The sequence below is a fragment of the Carettochelys insculpta genome, chromosome 1, assembly GCF_033958435.1.
Source record: "Carettochelys insculpta isolate YL-2023 chromosome 1, ASM3395843v1, whole genome shotgun sequence".
Lineage (NCBI taxonomy): Eukaryota > Metazoa > Chordata > Testudines > Carettochelyidae > Carettochelys > Carettochelys insculpta.
The window spans coordinates 121,998,737-122,012,445 of record NC_134137.1 but is presented as its reverse complement, the minus strand read 5'-3'; the positions used below and the strand labels follow the sequence as shown (position 1 = coordinate 122,012,445).

At 43.6% G+C, this 13,709-nt stretch overlaps 1 protein-coding gene across 3 annotated transcripts in view; it reads left to right on the top strand.

Annotated features, from left to right (window-relative positions):
- The window catches only part of SH3RF3 (SH3 domain containing ring finger 3), a 456,298-nt gene that overhangs the window by 375,099 nt on the left and 67,490 nt on the right, over positions 1–13,709 (top strand). For all 3 annotated transcript variants that reach the window (XM_074991008.1, XM_074990999.1, XM_074990989.1), the window contains 2 exons: positions 663–763; positions 4,916–5,086. In XM_074991008.1, coding sequence (XP_074847109.1) covers positions 663–763; positions 4,916–5,086 — 272 coding nt within the window. The remainder of the gene's footprint in view (positions 1–662; positions 764–4,915; positions 5,087–13,709) is intronic.

The window sequence follows — 13,709 nt, the reverse complement described above, 5'->3', positions numbered from 1 at the left end:
AAGGGCTTGTCTACACTACCACTTTCCTTTGAAGGAAGGATGGTAATTAGGGTGTTGGGAGTTTATTAATGAAGTGCTGCCGTGCATAGGCAGCACTTCATTAAGCAAATTCTTCCACTCCCTCCCCCCCGCGGCAACTCCAGAGTTTAAACTTCAAAGTACCAGCACGCTTCTGGCCGCGGCGCACCCGCCAGTACTTCGAAGTGCCAGGGCAACTTCGAAGTCCCCTTACTCCTTACTAGACATGTGCCAGTACTTCCAAGTTTAAAACTTCGGAGTTGCCGTGGGGGGGAATTTGCTTAATGAAGTGCTGCCTATGCACGGCAGGACTTCATTAGTAAACTCCCAACACCCTAATTACCATCCTTCCTTCGAAGGAAGGTGTTCGTGTAGACAAGCCCTATGTGTTTTAAGGTTCACATGCAAGTTACAGCTGAACTAATCTGACATGCCTGTGGAAGTGCTGTTAACAAGCTGGGGTCCCTTGTGCCTGAAATGTATTCTTGGAATTTCTGAGGCTAAACTACCATGTTGTCACACAGTTTAAGTAAGGTGGCAAGTCTGGGAAATAGGATTTGTTTGGAAACTAACACGGGATGTATTGTACCCTATATTTTAGGCAATGCTTTCACTTCTTATATCTCTTATTTTTATGTTTTCAGGATTCCTCCTCAATTGGAACCGCTACAGTGGCTGGACCCAGAACAAGTGCAATAGCTGGAGATCAGGGAACACCAACAAAGATCCAACTTCCCCTTAATATGTAAGCAGCCTGTTCATGTTGATCACACACAGGCATTTGGCAAATTACTTGTGGTTTTAATTCTTTTTTTTTTTTATTTGAATGAGTAGTTCTCATTGCAGTGGCTCTTTGAATATAGTTATCTTTATCAGAAGCCTTCTGCTAGAATAGAAAAATGAACAGTGAAAGGCCTGGTCAACTTTCTTTACACTGTCCTTTTTTTAGCTACCAGAATATTTATTACAGCAGTATGAATCATTGTGAAGCACATGAAGTGTCTGTCTGCTAGAGACAGCCCGCTCCCTTAAATTTAAGGCTTTCGGAAGGCACACTTCCATACGTTGGAACAACTGAAACAACCATCATTCAGATGAACAGTGGCTAACCATAAAAACAGTTCAATCACATTCTTCCGTGCAATGTACAAAGAAATCAAAGGTAACATTTTAAGGGGTAAAAAAGCAGCAGGATCTGTGATAATAATTCTCTCCTAGACCAGTGAATATATTGGGTACCTACAAACCCCTTCTAGTAAAATATATGAAGACACAAGTGAACCTAGAGATACACATGTATATATGTATAATACCCTAAAATAGCTGAAATTTGTACACACAAACATGTAAAAGGAGATGACAGATCTACTTTGTACAGAACAGGAAATTCAGTACCATGAAATCTAGCCCTTAGTTGGGATGACAGAATTGCTGTGCTCCCAAGTAAGGTGTGTGGGGAGGGTCAGCTTCATGCTTCTGGAATGGGCCATGACCTCAGGTGGAGTCAGCCCTCAGCACCGCCTGGACCGTGCCACGCCCCCACACCAGCCTTTAAGCCACCTGGGGAGTGCCACTTAAAAAAAGGCCCAGGGGCTCTGGCCAACAAAGTACTGGCAGAGACAACTGACAGCTCCTGCCCCTTTTGAATTTTCAGGCCCCAGGGAATTGCCCTGTTTGTCCTCTGTCACCCCTTCCTCTGTCCATGGGCCTGCCCTTAGGAAACCCTTTGGCTGTTTCTACACATGACACTTTCAAAGAAGGTGGCATGCTAACAAATGGCCCAAAATATGCTAATGAGGCATAGATGCAAATTCCCTGTGCCTCTTTAGCATAAGGTCTCGTGACCTGGAGTCTGGAAGACATTCTTCCGGACTCCAAAACACGGTTTAGAAGCGCGGCCCCTGGGGGTTCTTCCGGAAGGAAGTCCTTCTTCCAGAGGCCCCTTCCTCCCAAAAATCATATTATTATTCTGCAGTCACTCTGTGGAGCCTGTGTAACATTAATGTGATGATATGTATTGAGGCAAACCCTCCTAATACCTTTTCAGATGTTCAATGCCCTGATCTAACTCTGTCCCGCAAGAGACGACTCCCTTATCTGTTGATAACACTGTGCTTAAGCTCTTTAAAAAAATTCCAGAATGCACAATTTCAACAACAAATTACCTCAGGACAGGTGGAATCACTGCCAGAGGTGCCGGGATACAGTTATTAGTGATACCAGAACCATAGTTACAGGCTTGCTCCTCATGCCCTGAAGCATGAGACGTTATAGCCTTCCCAAAGAGTTATGTATTTTTAAAAGACCTTTGTGTTGTAGCTCTACACCTGTTTGCTGTCCATGTGTATGCTTTTTTGAACCCTGCAAGCTTTTGGCATCCATGCCAAACAAAGTGCAGGAACAGCTTTCCATGGCATTCCAGTGCGAGTCAAATGCTGAACAGAGAGCATGGGTAGATCGAAGGCGGTCTAATTGAGATGAAGTTGTACTACCACTTTACACATGACCTCTCAATTAGGCCCACAATAAAAAGACCTCAAAAAGTACTAATCGGGGATGAGCCATGCTTCTTGGTCCCAAGCTGTGCAGCCGCTGCACTCGTTATCCTAACAGAGCACTGTAGTGAGGGCAGCGCACAGTAGCCTGTTTCTTGTGAGGCAGATGTATTTCAGTGTTCTTAAATTCATATGCAGCCTCGTGGCTTCTCATGTCCTCAGCTTTCATGTGCGTGATGACAGACCTGGTCATTTCTACCCAGTTATACAAACTAAACAAAAATAATATGCAGAATAGTTTTTCCTGTCTGTTGACTAATGAAGTATGTCACATGCACGTGTTAAATGGAGCCAAATACATCAACCTAAGCATGCCCAGAAGAGCTGTTATCAGATATTTTGTATTTTACTTATTACTGTTGTTTATTTATTGGCTGGAAAAAATCGAAAAAACATATACTGGCAGGTAACATAACATAAAATGGGAAAAATGAGTAGGATTTATTTTTCAATGATATCTTCTAAAGCAGTGTTCTCAACCTTTTTTTTTATAAAGTACCCCTTTTTAAAAAAATTATAAGTACCCCCAAACTTCTCTCATGTACCCGTAAGGGTATGCATACCACCGGTTGAGAAAAATGGTCCTAAGGTAATCTGAGGTCCTGAAACAAGTGCTGTTCAACCTTCCCAAATTACTGTACCCTTCTCAGGAGTCAGAATTGTTTTGCATACCACCACCTTACACCTCACTTAAAAACTTCTTACTCACAAACACATGCAAAAATATCCCAGAAGACTGCTACTGAAAACTTGCTGACTTTCTACCATCTTATTATCAAATAAATGAATTGGAATGGATATATTGTACGTACATTTCAACATAAGGCATGTGAAGCAGTGGAAACTAATCATTGTCTGAATGAACTTTTAGATTGTACTGACTTTACTAGTGGTTTTTTTATGTAGTCAGTTGTAAAACTAGGCAAATATCTAGATGAACTGATGTACCCCTGGAAGACCTCATTGTGCCCCCAAGGATACACGTACCCCTGGTTGAGAAACACTGTCCAAAAAGAGTCAAAATAAATAGCCAAGCATCATTTTTATTGGTTGCAGGTCAGCCATTACTGTGGTTATACTTTTCACTTGGTATGCACTGAACCCCTTCTAACCTTTCCTCAACGTGAAGGTATTCTGCTACATTTTCACAGTTTTTATCCTTTTGTTCCAGTCCTTCTGTACTGCCTTCAAAACAGCATTCAGTAAGGAGCAATCATAAACAGCGCTGGTTGGAAAGTTCCTTATTTTATTGGTGACAAGGAGATGGGGTCAACAATCTTGATTTTATAAGACAGAAGTTGCTGTGAGGTGGTTGTTCTTACTGTTTTTCTTTAACAGGCTTCCTCGCTATCCCCTAAAGTACAAGCAATCATTCTGAATTTTCAACAAGCATCTCCCCAAACACTGAGACTAATTTTAGCAGCTGTAAATTGCAGTATTTCATAGCAGGAGTCATGTCCCTGAAGTAATGAAGCAGGAACAAAACAGAGATAAAAGGAAACGGAATAAATAAAAGTACAACTAAATATATTAAAAGTTATGGATATTGAGATCAAGATTAAGTGGTTTGCATTGAAATAAAAATAGTATAGCCAGCCTTGAGTCTTTGCTGTGGAGAAAATCCCATTGCTTTTAACGGGAGTGTTGACTGAATAAGGATGGCATGATTTGGTCGTAAGAAAGTTTTAAAAGATTATTGTCTTATCCACACACAGAGAAATGCAGAAATTCTCATATTGGACCCTACCAGTGGTAGATCTAGTCCAGAGTCCTGTTTCTGGCAGTGGGTAACCCAAGATGAAGAAACCCTGCAGCAGGCATTTATGAAATAATTTGTTCATAAGAAAAGTTTCTTCCTGATCCCCATAGTTACAGTCTGAAGTAAGCTCTGAACCATATGAGTTTATATCCTTGCAAGACATTTGGCTTTTTAAAAACCCTGATTATTGTAATTCTGGACATTCTTGCTACCCATGGGTATATATAATCTGACTATCAATTCTGCTAAAGTCTTGGCTTCAGTGCTATTTCGTGGCGGTGAGTTCTGCTGGCCAGTTGTGCATTGTACAAGAAAGTATTTCTGTCTGTCCATTTTAAAGTTGCTGCCTTTTAATTTAATAAATTATTCCTTTCGTTCTCATAATGTGGGCAAGGATGAATAGCAGTATTCACTCAACCAGCTCTTTGTTATTCATTACGATGTATAACTTAATTATATCCGCTTTTTAATCAATGTTTCTGAGCAGCGTGTGTGTCACAGGGCTTTCCTGCGCTGATAGACTGAACATCACTTGTTTTGGTATCCTCACTTTGCTCAGCATGTATGTAACTTTTCCCTGCAGCTACTTGGCTCTGTATGCATACAAGCCTCAGAAGAATGATGAGCTGGAGCTGCGTAAAGGCGAAATGTATCGGGTCATTGAGAAGTGTCAGGATGGCTGGTTCAAGGGGACATCTCTGAGAACCGGAATGTCTGGAGTCTTTCCAGGCAACTATGTGACTCCTGTTTCCAGGTGAGGACCATTGGCCAGAGATTATTAAGTAGCTCTGCATAGGAGCAGGACTGTACAGTGAGGAGGACAGGTTTCCAACTTCTAAAGAAACATGGAAAATGGGTAGGGTTGGTTCAAATTACAGACTCTTCCCCAAAAGCCTTTTCTAATGGCATTGTTCCATTTTGGTTTGTTGATTTGGGTGTTAGAATCATTCCCACTTTCAAAAACAACAAAAAGTCCTGTGACACCTTATAGACTCACAGATATTTTGGAGCATAAGCTTTTGTGAGCAAAGACACACTGCATCACATGCATGAGTCGGGGGTTCCAGAGAAGGGTTTAAATATAGGGGCTTATGAAAAGGAGGGAGTCTCAGTCAAGGGAAGACTCCTTCCTTTTCATAAGCCCATACATTTAAACCCCCCTCTGGAGCCCCCCACTCATGCATCTGACAAAATGGGTCTTTGCTCACTAATGCTACAAAATATCTGTTAGTCTATAAGGTGCCACAGGACTTCTTGTTGTTTTTGAAAGTGGGAATGATTCTAAAACCAAGATGGAAAAATCCCATTAGAAAAGCTTTTGGGGAAGAGTCTGAAATTTAAAACTAACTATAGGACTTCTAGTCATTTTTGAAGATACACACTAACTCGGCTACCGTTCTGATGCTTGTCACATTTTCAAGAGACATTAATTGCTTAAAATCACTGTGTTTTATCTGGATTTCCTACTCCATTATCTTAAAGAACCTATAAGCTATGGAGTCCATACCCAAAAATGGAACTAAAGGTGTTTACATTTAGGATGAGCAAACTGAGAGATTGTGGTTAGTGTTTCAATACTTCAGCATTTATATTTTGGTTTTACAAAACCAAAACTTCAGGGTCATTTGAACAAAACAAACAGCAGAAATGTAGCACTTTAAAGACTAGCAAAATGATTTATTCGGTGATGAGCATTCGTGGGCCAGACCCGCTTCATCAGATCAATTTCATTTCCAGTACAAACTGGCATCTATAAGTAGAGAGGTCCAAAAAAAGAATTGCAATAAAAACTGACAAATTAAGTACATAGGACTGAAGAGGGGATGGGGGTGTTAAGTGTCTTGCCTGAGATAATTACGAGCATAGAAGGAAGGGAAGCAGTCCTTGTAAAGTGTGAGGTAATTGTTGCCTCTGTTTATACCAACTGTTAATGCGTTGAATTTAAATATGAACTCCAATTCACAACTTTCTCTATATAATCTGTTTTTAAAATCTCTTTGTTCTAAGACACAAATTCTCAGGTCTTTAACAGAATGGCCCACTTCGTTGAAGTGTTCACTGACCGGCTTATGTGTATTGCGATTCCTGTTGTCTGCTCTTTGTCCATTCATTCTTTGGCAAAGACTTTGCCCAGTCTGCCCAATGCACATTGTAGAGGGGCATTGTTGGCATATAATGGCATAGATAATATTGGTCAAAGTACACAAGAATGTGCCTTTGATCTTGTAACTAACATGGTTAGGTCCAGTGATGGTATCTCCAGAATAAATAGGTGGACAAAGTTAGCAGCAGTGTTTGTTGCAAGCAGAAGTTCCAGGATTATTATCACTGTGGTGTAGCCTGTGATTGCTAGTGAGAATCTTTTTTAGGTTGGGAGGTTGTCTGTAGGAGAGGACAGGCCTGTCACCTAGGGCCTTCTGGAGTGTAGTATCATATAGGTTGCAGGTGTTTAATGATGCATTGCAGGGGTTTGAGCTGGGGGCTATAAGTGATGACAAGTGGTGTTCTGTTATTGATATTCTTGGGCGTATCTTGGAGTAGCTGGTTTCTAGGTATTCGTCTGGCCCTGTCAATCTGTCTTTTTTACTTCTCCTGGTGGATAATTAAGCTTTATAAATTCTTGGTAGTGGTCTTGTAGTCTTCGGTCTCTGTCCATAGGATCAGAGCAGATGCAATTGTATCTAAGGGCTTGGCTATAAACAATGGATCGTATGGTGTGTGCTGGATGGAAACTGGAGGCATGTAGGTAAGTGTAGCAGTCAGTGGGTTTCTGGTAGGGAGTTGTATTGATGTGGCCATTAGAGTTTTGTACTGTGGTGTCCAGAAAATGTATTTCTCATGTGGAATAGTCAAGGCTGAGCATAATGGTAGGGTGCAGGTTGTTAAAATCTCTGTGGAATTCTTCCAGAGTCTCTTTACCATGAGTCCAAATGATAAAAATGTCATTGATGTAGCCTGTGTTAAGGAGGGATAAAAAAGGGACGAGAGCTAAGGAATTGTTGTTCTAAGTCAGCCATAAAAATATTAGAATACTGTGGGGCCATGCGAGTGCCCATAGCAGTGCCACTAAACTGGAGGTATAAATTGTCCCCAAGTGGAAATAATTGTGGGTGAGAGCAAAGTTACAGAGGTCAGGTGCCAGATTTGCTGTGGTAACATCAGGGATTGTATTTCTGATAGTTTTGTAGTCCATCTTCATGTGGAATATTGGTGTAGAGAACCTCTACATCCATGGTGGCAAGGATGATGTTGTCAGGAAGGTTTCCAATGTTTTGTAATTTCTTCAGGAGGTCCGTGGTATCTCGGAGATAGCTAGGAGTGCTGGTGGTGTAGAGTTAAGGAGGGAGTTTATATAGCTGGATAGTCCAGTAGTAAGGGTGCCAATACCTGAAATGATGGGGCATCCCGGGATTCCAGGTTTGTGGATTTTAGGCAGTAAAAAAAATAATGTGGGTCAGGGCTCAGATGGTGCGTCTGAGTGAATTTGGTCTCCCGTAGAGGCAGGGAATTCCTTAAGTTGATGGTGTAGTTTCTTTTGGAATTCTAAAGTGGTATCTGAGGAAAGAGGCATATAAAATGTGGAGTTAGTTGTCTAGCTGCCTCCTGTTCATAGTCTGACTTGTTCATGATGACGACAGCACCCCCTTTGTCAATGGAAATGAGGTTCAATTTTATGAGAAACCCCCAAAGTTCAGAGGTGGAAGGTTAAGTTTGATAAATTATTCATGTTTCAACCATCTGTGCTTCAGTAGAAGACTGGGGTGAGAAGAAACACAGTTTTGGATTTTGCAAAATTTCATTGGTCAGAATTTTGTCTGGCGATTCCAAAACAAAGGTGGTTTCTAACAGCATTTTGCAGACAACCTGGAAATTTGAGAAGGAGGGTCTAAGTAACCGCCTTCAGATATGATCCCTTCCTACTCTATATGCAATGTACAGGATATAGTACAGACAAAACAAAAGACACACACATAAATTGAAAAGAGAAGCAAAATAAATGGAGTGAAACCAGAACCAAACCAGTGAACCAGTTTGAAGTGCTGTTTTTACTTGAAGCAGAACCAAGCCCAATCCATAATTTTATCCTACCTACTAAACCTGAACTGGAACCAGAGTGAAAAAAAAATGAGCTACTCATTAAAGGTTCATCACTTTTAAGCTCAATATTCTAAAAAACAACTGTGAACATATTTTCATTATAAAACAAGAAAACGAAATAACAAATAAGCATGTGATTGGTGTTAGAAAAGCCAGCTCCGGCACACAGTAGACCCTCAGAGCAGCAGTGGATTAACCACTGAGCCAGTGGGGCCCATTCCCAAACACTTCAGTTGACTGGGATCCCTTGGGAAAAAGTTCACGAATTGCCCATGTGGCGTTCCTGCTGTGGGGTGGGGTCAGCATATGGAGACATGCCCTGCCCTGCCCTGCCCTGCCCTGCCCTGCCCACCTGACAGGCAAAGCAGGGCAAGCCCCTGTTTCTTAGCCTGCTCCCTTGCAGGACTCATGGGCAAGTAGGGGAAGCCCCCATGCCATGACTCAGCTTCTCAACAGGAGTGCTGGGTGAGACAGGGCAAGCTCCTGCATCCCGACTCAATTTCCCTGGAAGGAGCAGGGGGTGGGCAGACCTGCAGGCAGAAGAGGTGAGAAGGGACCCCCACTGACTCTGTCCCAGGACCCCATGAACCCATACTCTGCTCCTGCCTTAGAGTTACAGGCACCTTGGAAGTGGAGGTTGTTTGTAACTCTGAAATGTTCACGACACTGAACAAACCATTATGGCTCTTTCAGAAGTTTGCAGCTGAACATGGACTTAAGACACCTTTGAAATGTTACTGTGCAGATGAAAAATGCTGCTTCCCCTTGCCCCTTTTTCAGTAGTTTGTGTTTAACACAGTACTGTATTGTATTTACCCTTTTTTTGTCCCTAATGCTGCCTGATTGCACACTTCCAGTTCCAAATGGTTCTGCTGCACTGAGAAAAGAAAGACGTGAGAATGAGAATGGAAGGAGGCTAGCCCACAAGAGTAGGAGTGGAGAGAGGAAGTTTAGGAACAGCCTGTATACTGGAGCCAGCCCAGCAGCCCAAGGCAACGCTCCAGCAGCAGGGCCCAGCCAGTGGGTGGTGGATGCTATTTTCATTTGGGACATAGGACCCTGAGGCTATGTCTACACTACAGTGATCGGTCGACAGAAATTACTGTCAGAAGAGATCTTCTGGCAAAACCTCTGTTGGCAGAGCAAGTCCGCACACGAAAGCAGATCGAAAGAGCAATCCACTTTGTTGACAGAAAGCAGCCAGACTGCCCAGCCACTCTCTCAACAGAAGGGCCAGCTGGAAATAGAGAACAGGAAGCCCTGTCTGTTAACAAAATGGCCCCCCGAGCGTCTATGCAGCTTTTTTGTTGACAGGAAACTGTTGACGAAGGCCTTATTTCTGAACGTGAAGAGGCATGTTTTACGTGTAGACGCTTCACAGGTTTCTCCAGCAAAACCACGATTTTGTCGAAAAAACCTTCTCATGTAGACATAGCCTGGAGGTGCAGGGCCCAATGCAATGTCCTTGCTTACCTTGCCCTAAGGCCAGGCCTAGGCAGCAGGAGGCGCCAGAGACAGATGAACAAACTTTGAGGCTGCCCCTGGAGAGAAAAGAGGTGAAATCCCCCCGATCCCAGAAGTTAACAATAACTCCTCACACTCAAAGAAAAATGCAGTGCCTCCCCAACCAAGCCTCCTCTGATCCATCTCCAGTACCTGGAGCATCTCTTCCTGCCAGGTGCCACACCTGATACAGGGCCCACGCTCCAAACTCAGATTTATCCATTCACCTCAGAGCTGCGTCTACACGTGCACGCTACTTCGAAGTAGCGGCAGTAACTTCGAAATAGCGCCCGTCACGTCTACACGTGTTGGGCGCTATTTCGAAGTTGAAATCGACGTTAGGCGGCGAGACGTCGAAGTCGCTAACCCCATGAGGGGATGGGAATAGCGCCCTACTTCGACGTTCAACATCGAAGTAGGGACGTGTAGACGATCCGCGTCCCGCAACATCGAAATAGCGGGGTCCTCCATGGCGGCCATCAGCTGGGGGGTTGAGAGATACTCTCTCTCCAGCCCTTGCGGGGCTCTGTGGTCACCGTGGGCAGCAGCCCTTAGCCCAGGGCTTCTGGCTGCTGCTGCTGCAGCTGGGGTCCGTGCTGCATATACAGGGTCTGCAACTAGTTGTTGGCTCTGTGTATCTTGCACTGTTTAATGAAAGTGTGTCTGGGAGGGGCCCTTTAAGGGAGCGACTTGCTGTTGAGTCCGCCCCGTGACCCTGTCTGCAGCTGTGCCTGGCTCCCTTATTTCGATGTGTGCTACTTTGGCGTGTAGACGTTCCCTCGCTGCGCCTATTTCGATGTTGGGCTGAGCAACGTCGAAGTTGAACATCGACGTTGCCAGCCCTGGAGGACGTGTAGACGTTATTCATCGAAATAGCCTATTTCGATGTCGCAACATCGAAATAAGCTATTTCGAAGTTGGGTGCACGTGTAGACGTAGCCCAGATGTCCAGTAAGACAGAGTAAATATTAGCAGATATTATTTTAGTTTGCTCAAATTGCTCGTTAAAAAATTGTATTTATTTGAAAACACAAAAAACTAGGAAAACTCATATAAAATTGAAGACAAATGGTGAAAAATGCAGAGTTTCAGTTTTAAGTTTCAACTCTTTCTCTCTTTTTGAATTTACTCCCACTAATATTGATTTTGGTTTCAGACTGATTCAAGCCAATAATAACCATTGTTTGTTTGTTTGATGATCTGAACTGAAACAAAACAAATTCAACACTCTGAATAATTGTAATGCGTTTGCTTTGCCTCACCTGTACTCTTACATTTCAAGGCTGCATTTTAGTGCCAAAAGAATTAACACTGTAGCTTTGTAATGCCTGAATTATTCACTAAGTTAAATTACTACACCTGATTTTTATACAGCAACTTGGCTGCCTGGGGTACTTGACTTTTTAGCACTTAACAAGTGAGAGGTTCATGCTGTGGTATTGGCGATCCAGATCAGCAAGACTTTGCTAAATGCAGCATGTCATAACTAGAACAAGACACCTCAAAGTGCTAAAAGGCAAAAATGCTTTCTGCACCACATGAGTTGTTGTATGATTAATTCTATGTTCCATTAGAAATGAATGTGTAATTAAAGCAGCCTGTTCTCATATGCAGTACCTTAAGTGAAAACATCAAGAAAAATATACAAAAAACAAACTCTCCCCCTTTATCATGGCCTTTGGCTGACCTGTTTTCTTTTCTTCAGCCAGCAAAACAAAGGAGCATGCAGGGCAAGGAGTGTCGGGGGGACCGGGAATACCAGGGGTGGTGAGGGGCAGGGAGGCTCTGCATTGTTAGCTGAGAAGGAGACAGGGATGAGGCACCCAGGAAACGTCCTGATTTGAAGCATCTCTCAGGCTCCCTCTGCTGGTGGGTACCTATGGGACTCCCAGCAGGAGTTTTAAACCTTCAGGGATGCATCTCTACTTGTGCACACAGGGGCAGGGTGTGTTGCTATATTGGTGAATTGAGCCTATTGCAGATGAATTAGCCAGCTGTCTTTGGCTACGTCTACACGTGCCCCAAACTTCAAAATGGCCATGCAAATGGACATTTCGAAGTTTACTAATGAAGCGCTGAAATGCATATTCAGCGCTTCATTAGCATGCGGGCGGCAGCTGCGCTTCGAAATTGATGCTCCTTGCCACTGCGCGGCGCGTCCAGACGGGGCTCCTTTTCGAAAGGACGCCGCCTACTTCGAAGTCCCCTTATTCCCAGGAGCTCATGGGAATAAGGGGACTTCGAAGTAGGCAGCATCCTTTCGAAAAGGAGCCCCGTCTGGACGCGCCGCGCGGCGGCAAGGAGCGTCAATTTCGAAGCGCCGCTGCCGCCCGCATGCTAATAAAGCGCTGAATATGCATTTCAGCACTTCATTAGTAAACTTCGAAATGGCCATTTGCATGGCCATTTCGAAGTTTGGGGCACGTGTAGACATGGCCTTTGAGTCCTGTTTCCTACTCGCCAACTTCTCACAGTTTCATTGGGGGTGACACACAGGAACTAAAAGGGGCAAGAGCCCTAGACCGTGTGTCGCCCTTCACGGTCTGGAAGTGGGGGAAATGTTCACGATTTTCCAGTTTGGGGAAAAACAAAAAAACAGCCACACCACCCTGAAGATGGATTCAAAACAACATAAATGAGTGATGTAAAAATGAGCAATGAAAACATGTAGCAATTGATATTTCTAGTACATTTCTTCCTTCTCTTGGTTAACTTACTGTCTTCACATTTTTCACTGCAGCTAGTTGCATCCATTTATTAGTGTTTGAATACACACTTTCCCTCAGCCTTAATACTTTTTAATTGTTTTCCTCTTTTCACTCTCGTTTGGTACGACTTAAGAGTTTCTTCTCTGGTTTGGCCTTTCACTTTATCTGTTTTCCATGTTCAGTGTAACACCCCCCACACACCCTCTACTACTTCCTCCTCTCTCTGCCACACTTAAATTATTTCTCTCTCTAAAGTCCTCTCACCCATCCAGACTCCTACATTCTGGTCTAAGGCTTGTCTACTCTGTCACTTTACTGAGCTTTAACTTTCTTGCTCAGGAGTATGAAAAAACACATCCTGAGCACAGCACATTACAGCGCTGTAAAGAACCAGTGAAAGCACATTTCCGGTTCCGTTACCATGGAGGTGGTTTGCACACAATGCAACAGGAGCTCTCCCAGTGCTTAAAACTTAGAAGTGTAGACAAAGTCTTAGGCCAGGTCTACACTAGACCTTAAAGTCAATTGTAGATACGCAATTCCAGCTACGGCAATTGCATAGCTGGAATTGACTTCTCACAGAATCACAGGGCTGGAAGGGACCTCAGGAGGTCATCTAGTCCAGCCCCCTGCTTCAAGCAGGATCAACCCCCCACTAAGTCATCCCAGCCAGGACCTTGTTGAGCTGGGACTTTAAAACCTTGAGGGATGGAGAATCCACCACCTCTCTAGGCAACACATTCCAATGCTTCACCACCCTCCTAGTGAAGTAGTTTTTCCTAATATCTAACCTACCCCTCTCCCTCTTCAACTTCAGACCATTACTCCTTGTTCTGCCATCTGACTCCACTTAGAACAGTTTCTCACCCTCCTCTTTAGAGCTCCCCTTCAGGAAGTTGAAGGCTGCTATTAAATCACCCCTAAGTCTTCTCTTCCGTAAGCTAAACAAGCCCAAATCCCTCAGCCTCTCCTCATAGGTCTTGTGTTCCAGCCCCTTAATCATTTTTGTTGCCCTCTGCTGAACCTGCTCCAGCACGTCCACATCGTTTTTATACTGGGGAGGCCCAA